We start from the raw sequence: 23316 nt of genomic DNA on the forward strand, positions 1-23316 counted from the left end.
AGCTGGGTTTGCACACTTTCTTCACAGTTCTCTGGTCTTTTTTATTTCTTGGGTTTTGTTGTGGCGGGGTTTTTTTTTTGGTTTGTGTGTTTTGTTTGGTTTTGGTTTTTATATTTTTTGTTGTGTGTTTGGTTTATTTTTGCTTGTTACTTGATTTTCCCTTGGAACCTATTGGTGCTGCTTGTTTCCAAGCAATGTTTCATTTCCATCTGGCCATGTAAAACTAGCTGGGCAGAAAACTTTCCAAAATTACCTGAATTTCCTGCCAGCAGAATACTTTTTTTTCTATTTTCCCTCTAAGCCTTGATCTGGGCTATTTCACTACAAGAAATATAGTGGTTTTCCACTTAAAATGAAAAATGTGTGTTCCATTTTAAAATATCTTTTACTCCTTGTCGTAAATAACTCCAGTAATTCTATTTCTAGGAAGATTTTCAGCTGTTTATTCTTTACATGCATATAAAATAAATCTTTAATTTCCTTCTTCAGAGTAAAATTTAGTTTTTTAACCAAAACTTAAGATGGTCTAGGTTATATTTCGCACTGTTCTTTGATTTTTCAGGATTTTAAGGCAACTTGGTCGTCATTTTTATTTATTTATTTATGGAAAGAGACTTGTTTCATATGCTATATTTCCAGTAAGTTTGCTCCTATAAAACAGTGTGTGGCTTGAAATTATATGGGGTTTTCTGGGTTTGTTGGGTTACTATTTCCTGATGACAAAGCAAATGTGTAGCAATAAGAAACAGTTGCTGTGATCCATCTCTCGGTAGCTGCTAGAGGGCAGCAGTATCCATTTAAAATCACCATTAACAGTTTCTTGGGCTACTGAACCCTCTTCTGCTGCTCTGTCTCAGCAAGTTTTTATTCCCTGAAGGTTTCTTGTGTTTTAGGTGCTGTGTGGTCTGCCTGCACTCCTTGCTTTTTAGTGTTAGTGGAAGAAAATAGAAGTGAAATAGATACTAAGCAATGGAATTCCAAGGGAGGTGAATTCCAGTCGAGGTCAGTGTTCTTTTTCCAGTGAGGAAACAGTCCAAGCTGATTGAATGTTGGTTTTTTGTTTGTTTTTTTTTTTTCAAAGGCCATCTTTTTTTTGTTGTTGTTTGTTTTAAATCTTACTGGGTTTGTTTGAGACTGAGAAGTAGATAATTTTGGGGTTCTGTGTATATTTTGTCCATATGTTTTACTGCGCATGAACCTTCTTGTCATTGCACGATATTCAAAGCATCACGCCTTGCATTTCCAACCAGAGAAGTATTTCTGGGGGAAAAATTCTCAACTGATTTCAAGAATGATCCATTTCCCTTTTGACATTGCTACAGATAATGTGTCTGAGATAAGAGATGAGCAGGTTCAGACCTTGCATTTGCAAGGGCCTGGATGCACATGCTTAAAAGTTTTTGATTCAATTGCCTTCACTAGGAAATGGCTGCTAAAAAGCCTTTTTTATTTTTTTTAATTGATCTGGCTTCTTCAGAAAATTACCCATTTCTGTCACATTTTTAAAAGACTGTAAACAAAAATCCTTTTTTGGACTGATTCATCTCTAAAATCACTGGGCGCTTTTCAAAAGAAGTTATGCTTTTCTGCTTAGATTGTAGATTTTCTCTAATAAATAGCTTTTAATAGATCCAGACATCTTTCTGAGCTTGAATCCAGAAGGCTTCAAACCTTGAATTTAAATGCGGTCAAAAATTTGCAGTCTGTGCTGTTCATCCCATCAGGACAGGCTTCTCCACCTGGCTTATTTCTCATTCCCTGCGTCCCTGAGGTTTGCTCACCTGGATACAAACTGGGGTGTTTTAAAGAAAACCAGAAACACACACAATGACGCAGGGAGCTTTGTCAACATCTTGGGAGCAACTTGGGGGAAGCTTTGAGAGCCCCCAAAGGGGTCATGGTGCCATACCCACTGCCAGCATCTCTCTCCTGGCCATCTAGGTTCACCCCACCGAGCCCTGTACGCTCCAGCTCCTGCTGTGGAGGTGCCAGTCCAGCTGTTCACTGGCACGGAGGTGTCATCCCGTCATTTGTATGATCCGGGAGCTGCGCTCCCGTGCCGACCCCTCTCCCTGCCTGCCTAGTTGAGATGTTACCCCTCTGACAGCCAGACAGGCGAGTGCTGCTGAGCCCCCTCCCCTCCACAATTATTTTCCCTCACAATTAACACCGGTACTAACTTGACACCTTTTCCTTGTTTGGCTTTTGTAAACCATCATCCCTTTCTCTATTAATTCCTGGCATTAATATTTTCTTGCGCCCAAGTGCTGCCGCTCACCCGTGAAACAGTTTGAACATTATGTGGCTGTCAAGATAGCGAGGGATTACCCAGGCTGCCTTGCCGGAGTAAGTGACACCACTGAGGCCCCGCTTTGAGATGTTTATTTTGAGAGTAAGCTGACAAGCATGAAGGCCTGATCCCACAGTGGCAATCTTATTTAATTAAAGGCTTCTTTTTATTATAGCTTTTTTCCTCCTTCTCACTCTTTTTTTTAATATACAATCTATATCTATATATAAATAATTTTTATACAAATATACCTTCCTTTTATGTGCATATATATGCTTCTATATATAAATATATGCAAATATAAAGGTAGAATTTATTTTAAAAAAAATATGAGAATGATTGCTAAAGTGGGGCACATGAGCAGTGCTGGGCAGCCCTTCCCCCCCTTTTATTTTCCTTTACTCTATAACAACCTGGAAAGCTTTCAGAGCAATAATGCAATTGGGATGCTTACTTAGCTATAGCCTTCTTGCTTCCCAGCCTTGGAGAAAGGGTTGGAGTTTTCTACTTGCGGGTATTGAACTTGCTGGCTGTTTGTGTTCTCTGAACCTCCTATTTTTCTCTCTCTTTTCAGGTTTTGCCCTTTTTCATGGGTTTTCTCTGCCAAAAGCAGATGAGTTATGGCCATAGACCACCTGCCTCCATTGCCCTCTTGATGTTTTCATTTCATCAGTTGCTTTCCCTGTCTTGGCCAGTTGCTATTTTATGCACAGAATGGATTGGGAACATTATTATAAATCATACTTTTAATAATGCAGATTTCTTCTGCTCACCCTGTAAATAAAAGTTGGGAGGTTTTTTGATCTTTTTTTTAAAAAATACTTTAAAATATTTTTGAAGAAGGATGGAAGAAACTGAGCTCAACACTGTTATTTCTTAACTCTGCATTCCCTGAGGGCTACTACCCATATTTTGGGACTACAATATATCTGTATTTTCCCATTCCTTGTGGAAACTGTGCTGGGTTTATGCTGTATGCTTTATGTTAAGAGTATAATCATAGTTCTGAGAAGATTTTAGGGAAAGGTCTAGTCCTAACCCTTTGAAAACAATAAGAAGCTGCCCTCTGACTTCCCTGGCTTTGGACCAGGCCCTTATTATTATTCTCTCTTTAAGGAGGAGAAAAAAAAATTCCCTTGAAGTTTGCAGCACTTTTTCACTAAAAGGGGTTTATTTCAATAATTATTACTTAGGAAAAGGATCAGTTGCAGGTAGTATTTGAAAACTGGTTGATATTTTCCTTCTGTGAATTATATTCAGAATGGCCAGGTTCTACAACTCTTTCCTTTTGAAATTAAAGCAGAATTAAAACTGTTGACAATTCTTCAAAATAAATTTATATGTCTCAGGAGCACAGTTCTTTACAGTACCATTTAATTCCAAATAGATGCTCTCATATGACTATTTTTCTTGAATTTAAGTCTGTTTTCACATAACACTGATCAGAGCTTGGGATGTTTAAATACGGACTTTTTGAATTCTCACTGTTTTGCCAAATGACAAGACTGAGTATTGCTCTTAGGCTGGGTTATACTGGACTGCCCTGTGTTTGCCAGTCAATATCTTAGTGGGAACCAGGTTCAGATGATTTCTGACTGAGAAGTCTAGTGTAGGAATTGGTCTTTCCTGCTATCAGCCCTTGCTGCAGGCTGGGGAGGCAACCAGGACCATCACCTTATTCTTGTAAAGAAATTGAACTGTTAAGAGGGAAGTTTAATATAATATTTCAAATGTGAAGTATAATACAGAAAATATTGGATGTGACAGATGAGTGGCACCTCAGTTCGTTTAACTGTATGTGCTGCTACGTCTCAGTTTTATCTTTTCCCCTTATTTGCAAATTGTGATATTTTTTTGCTAAGTCTGGATGAATAACTAAATCCACCACCTAGTTAAATCCTCCCTGTACCTTGTTCCCCCTTTTCTCTCCTCTCCTGCACCATGGTTGGTGTTAGTGCAGATGCTGCCAGTTTAATAACAATTATAAAAAGTTGATTCCCTCTTCTGTTTTCCTTTGACAGATGCAAGTCCTTCTATTGCTGTTGAGTGGCATGAGCCTTACGCTTTGTGCATGGACATCTGCTCCATAAAAATATGGGACTTTATTGCCATGGCAAATTGTGCCACTTGAATTAAAAAATGTTACCTGAACATCGCTTGTTTTTACAGAGTCTGTTCTGTGTGTGTTATTTTTCCGTGAGCAGTTGAATAATGTTGGTGTTTTTTCATTGAAACTTTAAATTTGCTTTTAAGTAAATTGGCAAGTGACACCAGTGATGAAATTCTGATGGGTATTTTAGCTATTGTTACTGGTTTCCTTGGAGCTTCTGTCCCAGTTACGATGCTTTTGAGTTTTGGTCTTTTTATATATTCAATCACAGGATCACATTTTCTCTCTTTCACTGTGTCATTAGTTGGCCTGTAAATAATCTTTCATCAGTGCTTCTGTTTCCTCTTTTCCCAAAGTAAAATGTTAACCAAGTTACTAAAGAATAATTAGGGTTCTTTAAGAATAAAACAGCAGAGATCAAGGAAACTTGAAGATTTTTTGTTACCTGCTTTCAGACCACTTTATTTCTGTCCATAGATTTCCTGTGTGAATGACCAATTTTTATATAGGTAATGAAGTGTATGCATGTATAGATAAAATAAGTAATTACTGTTTATTATTACTTCCTATTTTATGAAAATACAATTTAATGTTGTGGGGTTACATGGAAGTGTGCTAATCTATTTTTTTATCATCACAGGTACAAGCGACCCTTATGTGAAGTTTAAACTGAATGGGAAAACTCTGTACAAAAGTAAGGTTGTCTACAAGAACCTCAACCCAGTTTGGGATGAGACTGTTGTGCTGCCTGTGCAGACCCTCGATCAAAAACTCTGGATTAAGGTAAGTTTTGGTTTTAGATTTTTGAAAGATAGATCAATATTTTTTTAAACCAATTATTTTCAACTTCAGAAACATTGATTTTTATTCGCTGTAGCAGCATAATATAAAGCACCATCCAGTTTAAGGGTTTCAGCAATTTCAAATTAAAATGCACATATGTCTTTTCCAGATTTTACTCGAATGTTTTGCTTTCCATCTGCAAAAATCCAACTTGAAATATAACTCCTGGACTGGATCTGTTTAAAGCTGTGGAGCTAAATTCTGCTCCCTCTTCCCATGCTTGTGCAAACTCAGGGAAACCAAGAGCTGTTTCAGGAGCATGCTTTAAGAGTGTAATTTGGCTGGGTTGCACAGAGTTATTACCTGGGATGCAGCCGTGACAAGTAGCAAAGCCTTTTCTCATTATGAGTAACATTATAGTTACCAGAACCACAAGCTACCAGTTGTGAGCACTAATTGCTAAAACATCTGTAACCAGAAGTACCTGATTTTTGTGCAGTGTTTCATTACGCTGTCGTGTGGAGCATAAAGGAACAGGCACAATCCATAGCAGCACACGTCTCTGTTTACATAATATTAAGAAGACACTTTCAAAATGCTAGTTAAATATTTAGTTAAAAATACAAATTAAAGCAGGGAGATGGAAAATGATCCCTGAATTATATCTAAGCTTTGATCTTTCAAATACAAATTGAACTGAAAGGGCTTAAAATATCTGTTCTTTCATCACCTGGGATAAAACTGGCTTATGATGTGGAAATTGGAAATATTTGTCTTATTTTGCTACCAGGTGTACGATCGAGATTTAACCTCTTCAGACTTCATGGGTTCGGCATTTGTAGCGCTCACTGAACTTGAACTCAATAGGTAATACATTTATTTAATTAAAGGTTATTAATGTAGCTTAATTGATTAACAGAGAGAAATAATGGAATGCATTTGTTCTTGTTTGGAATTTTGTCTATTCATGCAAACTCTTTTTTTTTTTTTTTTTGATAGAAGAGTGGGGAGCACATTTTAAGAGAAATCACATGAGATAAATCTTCCACACACGTTTTTATCCAGCATTATGTACCGGATTCAAATCCAACCTGGATGGAGCCCAGTTCTTGGGCTAACAGTTTCTATATGTGGCATTGTTTAGGGAGAGCTACACCAGAGTAATTTATGGAGGTAGAAGAAGAAAGAGGGGGGAAGAAGGTTGAGACCCGTACTTAGCCCCACAGAGCATGGGGTGCTTTTCTCTGCACAGAATCGGGTTGGGGAGTGGTTTTCCCGACTTCTGCCAGCGCCTGGTTTCCAGCCTTCCCCCGCAGCCATCCATCCCTGCAGCAGCTGCATCTGGCCCTGATTTAGTGCCGAGGCAAGCCCTATGCCTTTTGTCTGCTGCTGCTGCTTGGTCTCAATGTGGAGCTGGAAGCCAGGAATTCAAGTTTTTGTTCGCTCTTTTATACTCCCTTGCTGTACGACGACTTTTTTTGAGAAAATGGATTCTCCCTGTGTGGGTGTGTTGTAGCTCCCCTGGCTGTTGTATTCGAATTTCTAGAAACATTAATGAATTTATCCATGACATAGTGCCACCAGGTAAATATCAGCATTCCTGTTTTCAGCATGGAAACAGAGTCATGGAGGGAGATTAAATGCTGGCAGAATAAATATCTCTGGAGTGAAATCCCAGCCACTAATATTAGAAAATTCACTTGGATGAGTTTCCCTGATACTCTTCTTTCCTGTGAAGTGGAGGGAGTAGTAACTTAATTCGGTGTATCTGCATATGGAGAGTTATGAGTTGTAAGCAGTGCTATAGGAGCACTGTGCTGTGTTATTAAAACAGGGGTGTATTTTGTCAGAACTAAGAAGGAACCCTCCAGATTTCCCATTTTAACATTTAAACTCAATATTGGGAATTTCAGACAAGAAGCTGAAATTTGCACAGCTCAGCGTGACCTTTAATAATCAACTCGAGTTAACTGGAGTCAATAAATGCACATTCTTTTTTTTTTCTTTTTTTGCTTGTAGAACTACTGAACAGGTTTTAAAACTGGAAGATCCTAACAGTTTAGAAGATGACATGGGAGTGATTATATTAAACTTGAGTCTAGCAGTCAAGCAAGGAGACTTCAAGAGAAATGTAAGTAGCTTAGGAAATCAAATTTATAGCTGGAATTTGTAGCAGGGAGAAAAGAAGACCTGGCATAATCTGATTTACTGGGAAATGCCACCTTTATTTTCATCCTCTGAGACTCCATATTGAAATCAAGCTAGATCATAACTTTAGAAAAAGCTCCATATTTGGCTGGGTTAAAGTTGTGTAGACATTTGTAGCTGGATGCTTCTGTCTTGTACCTGTGACATGCACTGTGGCAGTGCTCTCTGTGTACTGGGCCTGTGTCCACCACTGCAATGGGCAGGTTGAGGAAAAGTTATTGTATTTTTTTTTCTCTTTTTTTTTTCTTTTTTGAACAACAATGGAAAAACTTATCCACTTGATTTTCCCACTGGCTGTTTTCTTCACTGAGTTCAATTGCACTTGTCTCCTGATGCCGAAACATGGTGCATTTAGTCACTTAAGGAACCCAGAAGAACCTGGGCAGAGATTGGAACACCATAACTGAAGCTGATAGCTTTTAAATTTGAGCGCCTGCATGTTGGTGTGATTTTTTTTGTTGTTGTTGTTTGTTTGTTTTGTTTTGTTAGACTTTTTTTTTTGTTTTGTTTTGTCTTTTGAGATTCCCTACTAGTATTTTATACAGTGTGAAGCATACAAATGTTGGTGAACTTAATCCTGTTCCTGGCCAGCAAGAGATGGGGAAAAGCCAAGATTAGGCATTTATTTGGACTGTCTTTAAAACCAGAGCTGATTTTAAATATATGTAATACATGTGTTAAGGGAAAATATTCCTACAAGCTTGCTGCGTAGTATGAAAGTTTCTGTTTACAGCACATTATTGAATTATAGGTATGGAGTTCCAGCCTGAATGGGATTCTTTATAAAAATGTAAATGTTTCAAGGGATTGGAAAGCAAAATCAAAAAAGCTAATGTGTGATATTTGCTGGGTTTTATTTATTTTTCAAATAGTTGCTATTTTGAGAATTGAAAAATCTTAACTCTATGATTATCTTATTATTAATTATTTTAACCTCACTATGTGATAATTTAAAAGCTTAATGACAATATTTTAAATACTGTTGTATTTATATATCTGTATTTTTATGAGATGGCTTTGATCTGGAATGTGAATTCTCCTCTAACTTGTACAAGAGAGCATTGTTGGCATATGTCACTGGGTTGCAGGAAGGGGTGAAACAAAGACAAAGTTGCTTTAGCACAAACAAGTTTAGCTGAAAGAGCCTCAGGAATTCTTCTGGGATTTTTAGGAAGACCTGGGCTAAACTGGACCTAGCGCAAGAAACAAAAAATATATTAGTTTAAACAGCAGCTTTTGGTACTCTTGGGTGCTTAGTTAACATTCAGAGTGCAGGGGATAGAAGAGCTGATGCACACTAATTTTTTTTTAAACACAATATTTTAAGCCCTCGTGTTTCAAATGCAGTTTGCTCAGCCATTTCCAATGGAATCTGTACAGTGAAATGGCTCTGTCCACATTAGCACTTAACAATAAGATGACTGTTTTTTCCTTTTTAAATTGGTTTACTGTAGAACCAGATGGCACCAGAAGTATAAACCATGTTTCTTACTAATGTCTGTGTCCCTCTACTTTTTATTCTTGATTACCTTTTTTATTTTGGGGGTGGGGGGGGTGGTGTTGCAGGGCAATGCAAGTATTTTGAGTTTGTTGACTGTTATATTTAGTGAGGGGGGGAAGGTAGATGGGAGATATAGTTACAGATCCAGTCCTCTACTTTGTAATAAGCTTTTCTAACTCATTTGACAAGCTGCTGTTTGAATTATTTTACTAAACACTTTCCCCATTTTACTCCTTCTCTGTTTCCTTTCACTGGATTCTCTTTGGTACAATAATGGGGACTTATTAACAGAGATGGTCAAGTCGGAAGAAACGAACTTCAGCCAAGGTAATTAATTTTTTTTTTCCACTTAAAAAAATAAAAGTCCCCTCTCAAAATTTGTGTGCCATTCTGCAACAGAAACTGAAACAAAGGAAACTGAAGTATAGTTGCAGACTATCATAATGAGAGGGCTGTGATACGCTTTACTTTTTTGATTTTCTTTGCATTTCGATGAGAAATTGCAGCAGTTCTCTAATTGTAGGTGCTATGGGAGTGTTTTGTGGCAAGCAACAATAAGACCCCATTTAGCAAAGAGCTGTAGAAAGAGAGAAAAACTGTCTGTACTAAGGAAGCAGGTGTAAATTCAGCCAAAAAACGGGTCTGTGGAGGATTTGTTCGAGGACACCCAAAGGATGGCCGATGGTTGGTACTGGAGTTGAACATGGGACTCCTGGATCCCAGTGTATCTTTTGGGCTGCCTATCACCATGGGTGGAATTTTGAAAGGCACAATTTCTTCTGGTCGCTCCTGTGGGTTTTGAAATTCTTTTTTCTTCTTGTAGTGGAGATTGAGCAGAGAGTTTTCATTACCTCCATTGTAAACAGGATTTCCAAGATTGATGTGTTCCCACATGTCTACATAACCTACTTCTCTTGGTCTCCTGTAGTATCCCTGCAGGCTTTCACTACTTTTGTATTCCTGTATCATTTTTGCATTAGATTTGGACTTGTTCAGGAAACAGACTGTGGCTTTTTATTTGTTCTGTAAAGCTTTAATTTGCTATTGAGTAAATAACAATGATATAGCAACTGCAAGCCCCAGTACCCAGCTTGAGAGCTATACAATCTCACTTTCTGAAAAGCAGGATTTGGCTCTTATGAGAACATGCATCTTGATATTTTCTCTGTATAACTATTGGTTTGTGCGTAAATAAATTGAATAATTAACCTCCTCTTGTTTTATTCATTACAACCGTGGTGTGCTGTGTAGAAGAGCCAACCATTTCAGGTAGTGTGCCAGCAAGAATATATTTGTCATTAGAAGTACAGCAAAGTACTGTACTTTTTACTGATTCCAGGGATATCATAGTGCGTGGAGCAGGGAGCTGCCAGGCATCCCTAAAAGCCATATGATAGAAAGTGATGGAATAATTGGGGAGGCTCAGAACTTTTGTTTTTAACTGAAACTCTGGAAATTACAGTGCCCTCATTCGGTCACTGTCGCTTGATCCCTCTGGTTCTAGCACAGCTGTCTTTGGATGCTGGTTCATTTGGGACCTGGGAAAGCATGTCAGGTTTTTAAGCTCTGGTCCTTTTTCTTCAGAATAGCCAAAATTCTGTCCTGGTTGCTGTCACTGGAAGTTTTTGTGGATCTTTTTTTCTTTTGGTTATATGCAATATCTAATTGCATTTTGAATAATTTTTTTTGCATGCATGTTTTTGGATCTTTGGCTGTCATTCCTCAGCTCTCAAGAGTCTGACTTGTCCCTTAATATCTTTGAAAATAAAATTATGAAGCACTGAAGCATGTTACTGATTTCGGAGACATGAAAATACTGTTCAGAAGGAAAAAGGCTTCAACCCTGTGCTCTGTTCTGTTCCAGTCACTAGAGGGTAGGAGAGCTTCAGCTCTTCTTAAGGAAGACACAGTTCATGCTCTAGTGTGATCTCTAAAGAAAACCTCTGTGACCATCCAAAGGCAGTAAAAAATATTTCCCAGCATGCGCTGGAAAAATCTGACAAAGCAGTATTTCCTGGTTTTATTGATTCTGCTACTGCACTAAAACACTAGTACTGTACATCAATAACCATCTTTAGTTAGGAAACTCTGGTCTGTGGAAGCCGTACTAGCAGTTTGTGGCAGAACATAAAGGCTAGGAAGAAAAATTGTGTGCATGGGGAATATAGGTGTCTAGGGAAGGCACAAGAGGTTATGGAAGAATAGCCAGAGAGTATGATGGGGTAGAAAACAATGTTGCTGGACGAGATAAAGATACAGGAATAAAGGGAGCAGGGGAAATGGATAGAGCTCTGTAATGGATACACAAACTTGTCTCTTTTTTGGCTCCTGAACTGACTCTGGTTGAGTGTTGCAGGAGAAAAACATGGTATACTTACCATTTGAGCAGCCATACTGAGACAGATCTAAGTTTTATCTCTGCAGGTTTAGGCAAATAAAAGTTTTCTGTTTGAAATAGTTTTCCTGAGATTTTGGTTTTTTTGATGTGCTGAACTACAGCTGACCTCAATTGTAATATTTAGATTTTCTCCTTCTATAAATACAGAGAAAATGACTTACTTTAAGGATGGACAAATGAATAAAACTTCCACAGCTGTTTTTTAATCTGTATTGCCTACATGAAAGAAATCTGATTATCCTCTAATTTGACTATTTTATGTTCTCTTAGTGCAGATTTGGCACATCAGTGTCCTAAATGAGTCTTTTCACATTAATCACAGGATTTTTGCTGACTTACCAAATTTACTCCAATTGTTGATGCCATTGATACCTGTTGCGATTTCCATGTCAGACTGGCAAAGGGGTTCATGTGGGCTCTTGTGAATATTGTATACTTTTGATGTGTGTTCTCTGAGCACTCTTGCTGTTTTAAGAAAAAGCTGTATTTCCAACAAAAAAACCCTGTGGCAGTATGAGATCTACAGACCAGCTCCAGCAGCCTCATGGTCTGCATCTGTAGCATGCAGGAAGAATTTTTGCAACTGAATATTGTCTTTTAAATCACTTTGGAGCAAAAGCTGTTGAACTGGATGATTTAGCTATCTGTTGATTACAGAGTATGTATTTTTCACTACTGCTAGAAGGGAATCGTTGCATATTTGAGAGAACTCCCAAGACATGGGCACCACATCCAGATCCCTCATTTTTCATGAGAGCTGAGAACAGCATTGTCTTCCATGGGAGCTGTTTCAAAGAGTGTGACTTTATTCTTTCCCTTATGAAGGGTAGCACTGAAAAGAAAAGAGGATGTTGTTAGGCAGTATTAGTATATTCACTCATATCTGTACATTGGCAAGCTCTCCCCTCTTTTGTATTTTCCTTTCTGGGGCGCAGAGGGAGTTAGTGGCTCTCTCTGCTGGAGCCCAACATGCTGATGCTCAGTAGCCTTGTTTGTCCTGGGTGGCTTGAGTCTCACCCTGAGTGCCCTGCACGCTATTTCCAGCATTTGTACAGCTGAATAACCTTAAAGTGTGTAAGAACGTCTATGAAGCAGATAAACAGGTTTGCTTGGGGTGGATTGACCCACAGCAGTTCAGTCCTGAAACAAAAGCGACAGAATTGCCACCTTGATAGCTTAAGCTGATTGAATAAATTGGCTGAAAGGCTGACTGGACTGAAGTGCTCCTCAGCATCTCATCGCAGGGGAAAATCCCTCGCTCTCCTTTTTTTTTCTTTTCCTTTTTTTTCTTTCGTGTGTGAGCTGTTAGGTTTCATTTTTGTCTGCCTCATTGTGTTTGGCTATCTCCCACGATACCCTGTGGGCAGCGAAGCTCTCCAAGCGCTTCATGGAGCGGAGGGACTTGGTTGCCACAGGGTCACGCATCGTGGCGGCAATCTTGTGTTGGTTCACTTGCCTTTCTCACTGCCCTCTCCTCTTTCCCAAGGGGAGATTTCCTCTGCAAAATGGTTTCTCTGCCTAATGAGGAGAGGTCCAAAGAGTCCTCCTATTTGTGTGTTGTTGTTTTCTCAAATGGCAAATTACGTGGCCCAGTTTTGACGTTGACCTCTTCACAGGGATTGCAGCAGGCTTTCTGTTGTCCTGTCTCATCCTTTTAAATGAAAGATGGGAGAGATGGGCTCACTTCACACTTGGCCACCTCGCTGTGTCATTTAAATGTACAATTTTTCTGCATCTCTTTATTGCTTCAAAAGCAAGTTTGAACTTGGGGCATGTATGTGTTTGTCAGGAAAAGAGACAGATTTGAAAGCAGTGCTGTTGCACCAGAGGGGATTCACTGGGTGCCTATAGAGGGAGATTATATACAAATGGAGTTATCAGGAAGACTGGAGCTCCTAAAGGATTTTGTGAAGCTGGGTCAATGAGCTTGTTCCTTCCCCTCCAAAGCTCTGTCATTCTTGTTCATGTCCTGTATTTGACTCTATGAGGGCAGAATGTGGCCCACCTGCTCATTCTTGTTCAACTTTCTGTTTTAAAAGAGAACGTAATAAAAATTTTAAAGTTGGTGTGAGAAACTCTTATACTGATTTTGAAACTAGGAACAAGAGTCTGAAAATGGTAATGTAAGCACTGATTTTTAACTTTTCAGAGATGTGGGATGTTTTCTGACCAAGTATTCTTTCTAAGCAGTAGAGAAAAGAACAATCTTCTGGTCTTCATGTGTCAGCATCCTGCTCTATGACCAGGCCAAACTTTTGCGTCTGAGAAGATTACTCATTACTTACCTGATGTTGCACAGTCCCTAATCCTGCAGTAAACATGGGCTCTTAGACTTCAAAATCACCTAGTTTGTTTTTAAGAATAAAAATCTCTGGATACTTTTGTTCTTTTTTTGTTTTGTTTTGTTTTTCCTGGCTGGCTTATTTGAGGGATGCTTTTAGTTCCAGTTGTTATCCATTTTATAGCAGCGAACTGCTCAGAAAGGTGACCTTTATGGTATTACTGGTTATTTGCACACAGCTCAGCCCAAAGCAGAGCACTAATCAGATACAACCCCTCAAATTCTGGTTTCAAGGCTACCTTGATTTCAAGGAAATAAGCAAGCTTGTCCAAGGTTTTTGTTTGGGGCATGTGCCAACTTCCATCATAAAGCATGTGTTTACTAAATTCCAGCCCTATAGCCTGCTCCTAGCTTCAGCCAACTTTTCTGTACTTCTGCAAGGCACCTTTACTTTGGTCTGGGATGTAGTCAAGAGTGTGAGCTGGCTGAGTGCAGAGAGCTTACAAGAAAATAGAACAGGAGAGTTCTGAAGGACCTGGCACCCAGTCTGGGAGCACAGCTGGGAAGGGCTCGGGTTCAGCAGCAGGAGGAACTGAAACACCCAAGTGCGGAGGCGTCCATAGCCTGGGAGGCAACATGGAAAGGGAAGAGCTGAACAGATAAAACACTTCAAAACTGTTACAGATTAAGCAGTTATGTCCTCATTTTATGGCCAGTATAGACAGGGGCTTTCACTTTTCTAGTCTCATGAATGCAGGTTAGGGTAGTGGCGACTGGTGGGAGGGAAAGTGAAGTGGTTTTTTCAGTGCTTGTTTTGCCCCTGAGTAACTTTGTTGGACTAATCACTGCACTCCTCTGTGCTTTGCTCTGTGATAGTTTTGCCAGCTCAGAGGGAGGCTGTGAAGTTTTATCAATTAGCTCTGTGTAAATCAGTTTGAAATGTGTAGGTGTGGGGTATCAGAGAGGAGGTAAGGCTTCTAAAATAAATAATGCAATATCATTTTCTTGTCACCTGGGAGGCATTTTCCATAGTGCGGATTTCCCTAGGCAGCACTAAAGTTGCCTCATTGATGGTCCAGGTCTGTTGGTCTACCACACATCTGAGTTTCCCCAGACGTGCTTCCTTCCAGAAACTGTGTGTGGAATCTGAGACACTGCCTGTTTCACTGGGATTTACATCAGGGTGGTCAGAGGAACAGCCTGCCAAATACCTGGGGAGGCTGTAGAGGTGGCCACAGAGCCTGCACAGAGGGGCTCTTTGGTGCTACGAGGTACAGGAAACGTGCCAGACCTGCTGAGCAGACTCTTGTGGGAGCAACCTGGGCACGTCCAGGAAATCCAGAGCATTCCTAATGTGATGTGTCTTGCAGGGGTGTAAGGCAAACAGCCTTCCTGTGCTCTGTTGTGCTGTTTGGAGAGAGTTTTGTGCCAGTGGCAGAGGGAGGTAGGAAGCAGACTGCAGTCAAGGAGCCTGTGTCAAGATACTGCAGGTCAGTGCTGTGCCCTAGACCAGTTGCAAACATCTTGGCTTCACTATCCAGTGGGATGCTCTCAAGTGATGCTAGATCTCCTCCAGGCCCTGTTAACAGGAGACCAACACACCCCTGTTCTCAGATGAGCGCAGAGCACTTTTGCAGCTGCACAGCCATCTGAGAAAGGGGTGCACAAGGATGTTTGCTTGGAGCCACCTGTTTTGGAAGGTCAAAGTTGATGCATTGCAATGTGTTTCAGCAATACTGAGTGCAGGTGCTGATTTTTCCTGGCACTGTGTGGAATCCAGGCTGGTTTGGGTACCTCTCAACAGCCCTTTGAACTGTCAAGCCAGTGGCTACAAGGGTGGGGTTATGTGTGCTGCAGAAGTGGGATACAAATGTCCCCAATGCTGAGTGAATCCCTAAAATACTGGCTTGGATGAAAAAAGAAAAGAATCCAAGTTTGATTTGAAAACTGAGTGATAACAACTGTCTTTTGTGTTCAGTCTGGAAGCTTTGAAGAGAGATGGATGCTTTGTTTTTAAAAGAAATTGTAACGTGGATAATAAACTTTGTTTTTTTTTTGTGAACTAACATCATATATATCTTCCTCCTCTGAGGAAGGAGCGGCAGGGAGGGAAAATCCTTGCTCCTAAAGCAGCAAGTACATCACATCAAACATGACTATGTTAAATACTAAAATGTTCAAAGTACAAGCGAGATAGATAAAGGCTTTGATGGGAAGTGGATATTTCCCAGGGACATTACAAGCAATAATCCAGATGTTATGGTGTAATGCAATGAGTGTCCATGGATAGATGGGGAGCTCAAGCCAAGCAGCGCCTGCTGTAGGCCTTAGCCCTCCACTCCCATGCTGTTACGCCATATGGAAGCAATCTCCAGGCCCCCTTAATAGCCAGCTTTGGATTCCATTTTCACAGGGCTCATAGAGCTAAGTGGAGCTGTTTTATGGACAAGTTAGATAGAAGCCTTTCCAAGATAAACATCCAATTTGAAATTAGGACATACCAAGCTGCAAAATTATTTTAGGGCATATTTCATGGAAGCATTGCCATTTTTCTAAGGCGATTGCCAGACTGTAGAATGCCCTTTGATCCCTTGTGGACATTACTCCCTTTTTTATAAAAAGGATTTTGAAATAGTTGCAGTGTTTAGGGAGGAATATATCTGCTGGGACTTTGAAGTATGTCCATGGGAACAGTCATGCTTTAGCTTTTTGGCCCAAAAGACGAACTTAAAAAAAAAAGGAGAAAAGAAATTACATTGCAGCTGGATTTATGAATCAAAATCTCGTTTTCTTTTTAAAGGTAGGAATTTTTGCCTATTGTGCCAGGAAAGCCAAATGGGGTGTTTAAATAGAAGTATATTAATATGCTTGTGGGATTCAGAGTTCAGTATTTTAACCAGTAAAAATGAGTAAAAAAATTTGTGAGTTCACCACCTATGATTTAAGAATTTTGTTGCTGGGTAATTGATCCATAAAAAGTAATCTTCAGACATCAGGTGCTTTTGCAATTGTTTTATTTAGCAACAAGATTTCTTACTTGCTTTTAAAGCTAACACGTCCTGTTTTAAAGTGACTTGTGAAATCTTCTCCTCCGTCTTGCTCCCACCTGTATATGACATGATTGAAACTCCAAAGTGTGGTGAGTTAAAAGTTGCTTCACAAGAATAAAATATGGCAGGATTTTTACTGCAAGAAGAAAAGTATAGCCTTGAGTTTTAAGGTTTCCAGCTCACTCCCCCCAAATAAAGGTCTATTTAATCATCCTCTGTTCAATAAAATATTGCCAGTTAGCAAACTGTTAGCACATCCATGCTATGTAAGATGAAGCTGTGAAGGTAACAAATGTGGCTACCAGGTAATCATAACTCCAGATAAAGAGCCTGGTGGTGTCAGTGTTTTTTCAGCAGGCATCAGTATTTTTGATTCGTGGGCTCAGTTTCTGGAAGCAGGAACAGCAAAGGCAGCAGGCAAAGAGCTAACACAGGTTGAGTGATGGAGGAGGTGGAAGATACATGTTCAGCCTTTCACCTGGCCGTAGGCTTTATGATCATGGGTTGTCTCCCCAGAAAGGACCGACCTGCATTTTATGGATGTAGCTGGAGACATTTTTAGAGTTTACTTTAGTTTCTCCCTGCTTCCATCTCCCCATCACTCTCCTGTGTCTTTTCCTGAGCCAAGGTAACAGATTGCTCTCAATGCTCAAGGTCTGCTCTTGGAGAGCTCAGCCAAGTTAGCTGAAGTCAACTTTCCTGGTAGTTTAAGCTAACCCTGCTGATTTTGATGTGGTGCTCAGCACTGTCCTTTCACAAGGCCAGCTGTAGTACAGTCAGGCAGAAAATCCATAGCGTCCTACTGCCTTCCATTGTCTGCTTGCTCTTAGGGAATCATGGTACCTCTCTTGCTCCTGGAAATTTCGTATCACACTTAACTTGAGCATAAAAATGTGTTTGTGTCTTCTAATGTTTCATGTTGCTGTCTTGCTTTTCAGTCGAGTTTCATGCGGAACATGAGACTCTCAGAGTCTTTGCGCAAGAACCAGTTGTGGAATGGGCTGGTCACCATCACGCTCTTGGAGGGGAAAAACATGCCTGGAGGGGGCTTGGCAGAGATTTTTATTCTCCTCAAACTGGGAGATCAAAGGTACAAGAGTAAGGTAAGTATTAAGGATTTCCTTAAGTTTGCTGAAGCCAGTAAGGCACTTGAGGTGTCTTCTACTGGTGTTGTTGCCTCAGATGGAACTATTCTTGATACTGTTTTCTATGAAAACCAGGATACTAGATCAGAAACATTAATGTTTTACCAATATGCTTTACATGTTGATAGAGAAAGGGGAAGTTAGGACTATTGTGTGTATCTGTGTTTTGTGCATTTAACATACTCATCATGTTGATGGATGTTTGACATTAATATGAGATGAAGCTACACACATCACACAGGTTTTGTTCTCTACTAGTACAGAAGTTGGATTTACAATGTTAGGTCTGCTGGAAAAGCAGGCCTGAAATTGTTCCTGGTGTAGGGTAATTATTTTATTTTCAAAGCAACTTTCTTGAAAGATGTGTTACATATAGCAGAAGCCCCTCACCCCAAACAGGAATACTCCATGGTTTTGATTTTATTATTCTACACTGTGTTAATTTGTATCCAGTATTGTTTCAGGGGAATCTGAGAAATGGAGTTCTCAAAGATACACATTTCACCTCCAATGTCTAGTAATGAGAGAGGGTGTAATTAAAATAACATTGTGTTGAAAAAGCAAGCACTCTTCATGTCATGAACTGGAAGTGCAGAGGAGGGGGAGACAAACCTCCTCCTGTACAAAATGTACAGAGCAAGTTCACAGAACATTATGTTCAGATGTAGGCACATCCGAAACCTGCACTCTGTCCTCCACGTCAGACCTCAAACCAAGGTCATGATATGTTTTTTGTTTATAAAAGTAGTTTTGAAAAACAACAAATGGGTTAGTTATTTTAGAATAAGTATATGTTATTACTGTTATGACCCCTTTTTGTGTAATTTTGTAATGGTCCATAGCCTGTGTTGTGAGTGTGCAAGAATGTGCTGTTTGCAGTCCAGAAAATGAAATTTAAAATGTGGAGTTGAATGCGATGTTGCTTGTAGTGAGTTAATTACTTAGTATTTCTGTCTGGGGCCCAGAAAAAGCTGGGGGCCACTTCCTTTACGCTCTCAAGACTTCAAATTGGCAGTGTTTTATGTTCTCTCCTGGAGTTTCGTTAACTTAAAAAGTATGATCTCTTGTCATTTAGAAAAGCAGAGAAGGTGGGAGAAATCTCAGGCATGAGATAGGCTACTCCTATCTCCTGTCCTCCCAGTGCCCATACTGATATTGACAGTTGACAGTGTAGTGTGATATGAACTACAAGTGATATGAGTCGCAATCCAGTTAATACTCGCAGTAACCTGAACAGGTGAGCAGTCTTGGTGAAGTTAGAAACACAATTTGCAGAAATCAAATTAGTGGATATGGCAAATTTAAAATCTACTCTTTGCTTGTATCTTAGCACAAAGGGGTGAAAGATACTGGGCTGGGTTCCTTAATTCATTCAAACCTGTTTCCAGGTGATTACCCGCAAAGGGGTTGTTCTTGATTTCTTCTGGTGTGTGATGTTGGATGATGACCACAGTCCACTGGAAGTGGAGCTGGTGGGTCCACCTTGCATTTCAGAATTTCCCCAGCCATTCATTCACAGCACAATTGCATATTTATTAGTGAGAGAGAGGAAAGAAGGTATTTAGGAAAATGAGGCTGTGTGTGATGGGGTGGGAAGCTTTGGTTGGAATGACCTTAGTACTTGATGCTCTAACATCCAGCCTTGTTCTGCAGAAGAATTTATATGTGCTTTACTGTGGAAATAAGTACTGTTTAAGAAAAGTAAATATTATAACTGCATGTTTTCTAGACACTGTGTAAGAGTGCAAATCCTCAGTGGAGGGAACAGTTTGATTTTCACTACTTCTCTGACAGGAAGGATATGTTGGACATTGAAGTCTGGAGAAAGGATAACAAAAAGCACGAGGAGCTTTTAGGAACGTAAGTTGGGTTTGGGTTAGATTTTTTTTTCGGGGTGGGGAAAGTGGGGTAAATACAAAAAATTATGTGATTTTGATGATTATTTTTTTAAACTGGTCAATTTATTTTCATTATCAGCATAATAATGTATTTTTTTCTTATTCTGGTCCAGGTTATGTTTACATTATGTTTATTAAAAGCTCTTAATGGGTAACTGATCTGATTAGCAACAACCTGAATGCAGAGACACCAAAGCTGCCTTTAAAACACAAAATATTGTGGGAGCTCAATGGCAACCATTTCTGAGAGAACCAGTGGCATCAAGGAGGCAGGATTTGTCTGTATTTATATGGTGATACAGCTCCAGAGCCTAACGTGCCCTGCTGGTGCCAGCCCAGGGAACTTTGTGCTCCTTTTGAGAATGACACCAGTGTCCTTTTTTCTGTTTGCACTTTGATGTTGTGTTCTTGTAGTCTTGTTTAAGTATGGGCGCTGTTACCTGAGTTTGCTTCATTCGGGTAATCTCTCCCCCAGTGCCACAGAGGAGTGATTTCTGTGTGTTTGGGGCTCCATACGAAGGCTCAAAGTCTCACTTTTGGGAGCAGCTTCACTGGTGGTTCATGTCAATCTCCTGTCTGATACCAGATCTTGTCTCAGTGTATTATTCCATTATTCCAGTACCTGAAGGAAACCTACAAGAAAGGTGGAGAGAAACTACAGAGAAGGGAGGAATGGGTTCAAACTGACAGGGAGTACGTTTAAATGGGATATTAGGAACATATTCTTCCCTGTGAGGGTGGTGAGGCCCTGGCACAGGTTGCCCAGAGAATCTGTGCATGCCTCATCCCTGCAAGGATCCTGTTTGCAGTTGTTTGCTGTTCTCACCTGGCCAGAGTTTCACAACTTGCTGACTAAATAAGAGTAACTTGTAAGAACATTCTCTTACTGTAAGGACTGAAATAGTTTGAAACTATTCACTGAGAAGAACAATGCCCTTTGGCTCTACAAATGTTTGTGGTTTTGCAGAGCAGGAAATGCATTCTGGCTGAGTGCTGTTGCTCATCACATGGAGAAGTGGCTGAAGATGAATCTGTTCCTTCCATTCTCATAGTTACTTCCAGTACTTCTGATACTCTGTTTAGAGTTAAGAAATGAAGCAGTGTTTGCAGTTTGCCTCAGGTCAGTCTCCATGATGCTGGAGCAATTCTTCCTTAGGTTTTCCCTTCCCTCCCTTTTTTTCCTCTTCTGTTTGTACTGGTTTCTGGCAGGTGGTGTTTTGCATGGCAAAAGCTATTCAGCACTGGTGAAGTCTGTGTGTGGTAGATTTACTTTGAAGTAAAGATAAATCTTACAAGCTAAATCCCTGGAAGTGCTCAAGACCACTTTGAATGGAGCCCCAAGCAGCCTGGTCTAGTAGAAGATGCCCCTGCCGGTGGCAGAAGAGTTGGAACAAGATGATCTTTAATGTTCCTTTGAACCCAAAGAAATTTAAACATAGAATCAGAGAATTATTTTTGATATCTATGTGGAGAGAAAAATTTTGCTTTTCTTGTCTTGAGCACAGCAAATTGGCTGTAGCATCAAATGACAAAAAAGATATACTAGTTTTTGAAGAGTATTTGCAAGAACAGGTAAACACCAAATGCATAATAACAAGTCTTGTATTAGAGTGTAGAAACTTCTGACACCCAATAAAGAATATTTTATGAAGTGTTCAAATACAGTCTAATCTGGAAAAGGATTCTGTTGGAAAAACAGCATTATGAGGTGCCATGTTTATTGTCTCCATGATTTCCAAGTTGAGTTTTGAGATTTCTGGATTTCACAACATCATTGTAAGAAAGATTCTTTAGTAAAATGTTTGTGGGTTATATTCAGCCATAGCACATTCCAGTACAGCCAACTGCCCTCAAATAATTTGCATGGTTTTAAGGAAGGGGCAAAATTTTCTGGGATCTGAATTAATAATTTTGAGGTCAGTTTGTGAATAGAGTTAGAATTCATTACGCACCACTCCAGCCTGTTCAGCCTAGAACGGTGTTGGTTAGACCTTTAAATACAAGGATATTTGTAATATTTAAATGAAGTTGGAGGTGCTCAAAGTGGAGTCCAGTCTGATAATCCATACTGCAGAACTTTCATGGCTTAAAGACTCCTGTTAATTCCTTTAAACCCGGGGTTTTGTGTAGGATGGATGCCTTACACTCCTGGAACGGGGCTCTTCTCCCAGGTGCAATTTGGTTTCAAGGTAAAATATTATTCCTGAAATAGGACATGAACTGTCTGTGGAGACTCTGGAATGTGTAAAATAAGGAATGCCTTGGACCTCTGGTGCTAAACACGAACACCTGGGGTGTTTATCTGCTGCTGAATTAGTGGGGAAACATTTCATGCCACCCTTCTATCGCAAAACAAACCCTCACTGTCAGTGCACATTACAAGCTAAATTATTACATCCAGCCTACCTGCAGTCTCCTTAGTTTCAGTTGCATCCAATTTCTCTCCCTTGCTTAAAATCCTGCAGCCCTGAGTGGTTCAGCTGCAGCGTCTGACAGTGAGATGTGGCTGCATTCTGGTGCTGGATGAAATAATCCCTTTATTTAGTCTGCACAGGACTGTTAGTAACATTTATTAAGTGCTTTTTTTGTGTCCTTTGGAATAAGAGGCATGCTATAAACAGGAGACGATGTTAATGTGTATTAATAAACAAAGGTGTTAACATGTGCAGAGTTTGTCCAGGCAGAGTTAAATTGTTTATGCCAGGTTTTTAGAGAGTGTTTCTGCATTAAGAGATACGCTTTGAAAAAGAGATGCTGTGGAATGTTGAAGGATTTTCCTTCACATATTTACCTCAAGAAAGAGATTTTAACAAAAACTGCTAGTCTTAAGGCCACAGCTCTAAGACTGGATTTCATTCAATATCTTTGTGATGAATGCCTCCAGGAAACTAGGCCTTTGCAACGAGAAACAAGCCTTATTTTAAAGGCCTTGCTGTTGAGATGGAGCAGTAAAATCTATTATGGCTGTGTCCAGACCTTTCATTTAAATTTCACCAGGCTATAGGATGAATCAGACAACCAAAATTTTTCTGTAGAGTGAGTCTGAATAAGACCATATTAATTGTCTCCCTGACACCTCTGGCATTTGAAATTCCTTTTCAAATGTTAATGATAGGTGCATTTTGCTGTTTCCTATGGTCATGATTGTGACCTCTTTTGGGAAAGAATATCAAAAATTATGGAGGGGCTGGTAAGAGGCTAAGCTCAGCCCCTATTAGTGAAATTTTAACATTTGATTCCCTGATGAGCAAATATTTTAATCCAAAATTTGCTGTGTAGTGTTCTCAAGTAATATTTCTCTGCAAAATGAATAAAAAGCGGGGGGAGAAGGGGGGAAGGAAAGTCAAAAGAACAGCTTTAAATGAAAACTAAAGCTGTGGTATAATCCTTTACAGGAATAGAAGTTAATATGAGGTGTAGACCTCAATATTGATCAGGAAGAGGAAAGAAAACATTTAATTAATTGTGGTTAAAAAAAAGGCGATATATTTGTGGGCACACTCCACTCTAAACTTACGTAGCTGCATCCCTTATAGATCGTACATACAGCCACATGTGTGAAAGTTTATACCTGAATTTAATATGTAATATAGCAGAAGATGACCACAAGCAGAACTATTCTATTCTGACAGGATTGCTATGTTGAGAATTT

General features: G+C 39.7%; 1 protein-coding gene across 6 annotated transcripts in view; it reads left to right on the forward strand.

Moving 5' to 3' along the window:
- Positions 1-23316, forward strand: part of MCTP2 (multiple C2 and transmembrane domain containing 2) — a 127837-nt gene that overhangs the window by 38213 nt on the left and 66308 nt on the right. For 2 of the 6 annotated variants that reach the window (XM_071568171.1, XM_071568170.1), the window contains 6 exons: positions 5041-5183; positions 5974-6050; positions 7203-7314; positions 9184-9219; positions 17560-17724; positions 19496-19626. In XM_071568171.1, coding sequence (XP_071424272.1) covers positions 5041-5183; positions 5974-6050; positions 7203-7314; positions 9184-9219; positions 17560-17724; positions 19496-19626 — 664 coding nt within the window. Of the gene's footprint in view, positions 1-5040; positions 5184-5973; positions 6051-7202; positions 7315-9183; positions 9220-15005; positions 15062-16633; positions 16711-17559; positions 17725-19495; positions 19627-23316 lie in introns of those variants that run through there. The other 4 variants (XM_071568174.1, XM_071568172.1, XM_071568173.1 and 1 more) reach the window with 4 other exon arrangements.

Source organism: Pithys albifrons, chromosome 13 (assembly GCF_047495875.1).
Source record: "Pithys albifrons albifrons isolate INPA30051 chromosome 13, PitAlb_v1, whole genome shotgun sequence".
Taxonomy (NCBI): domain Eukaryota; kingdom Metazoa; phylum Chordata; class Aves; order Passeriformes; family Thamnophilidae; genus Pithys; species Pithys albifrons.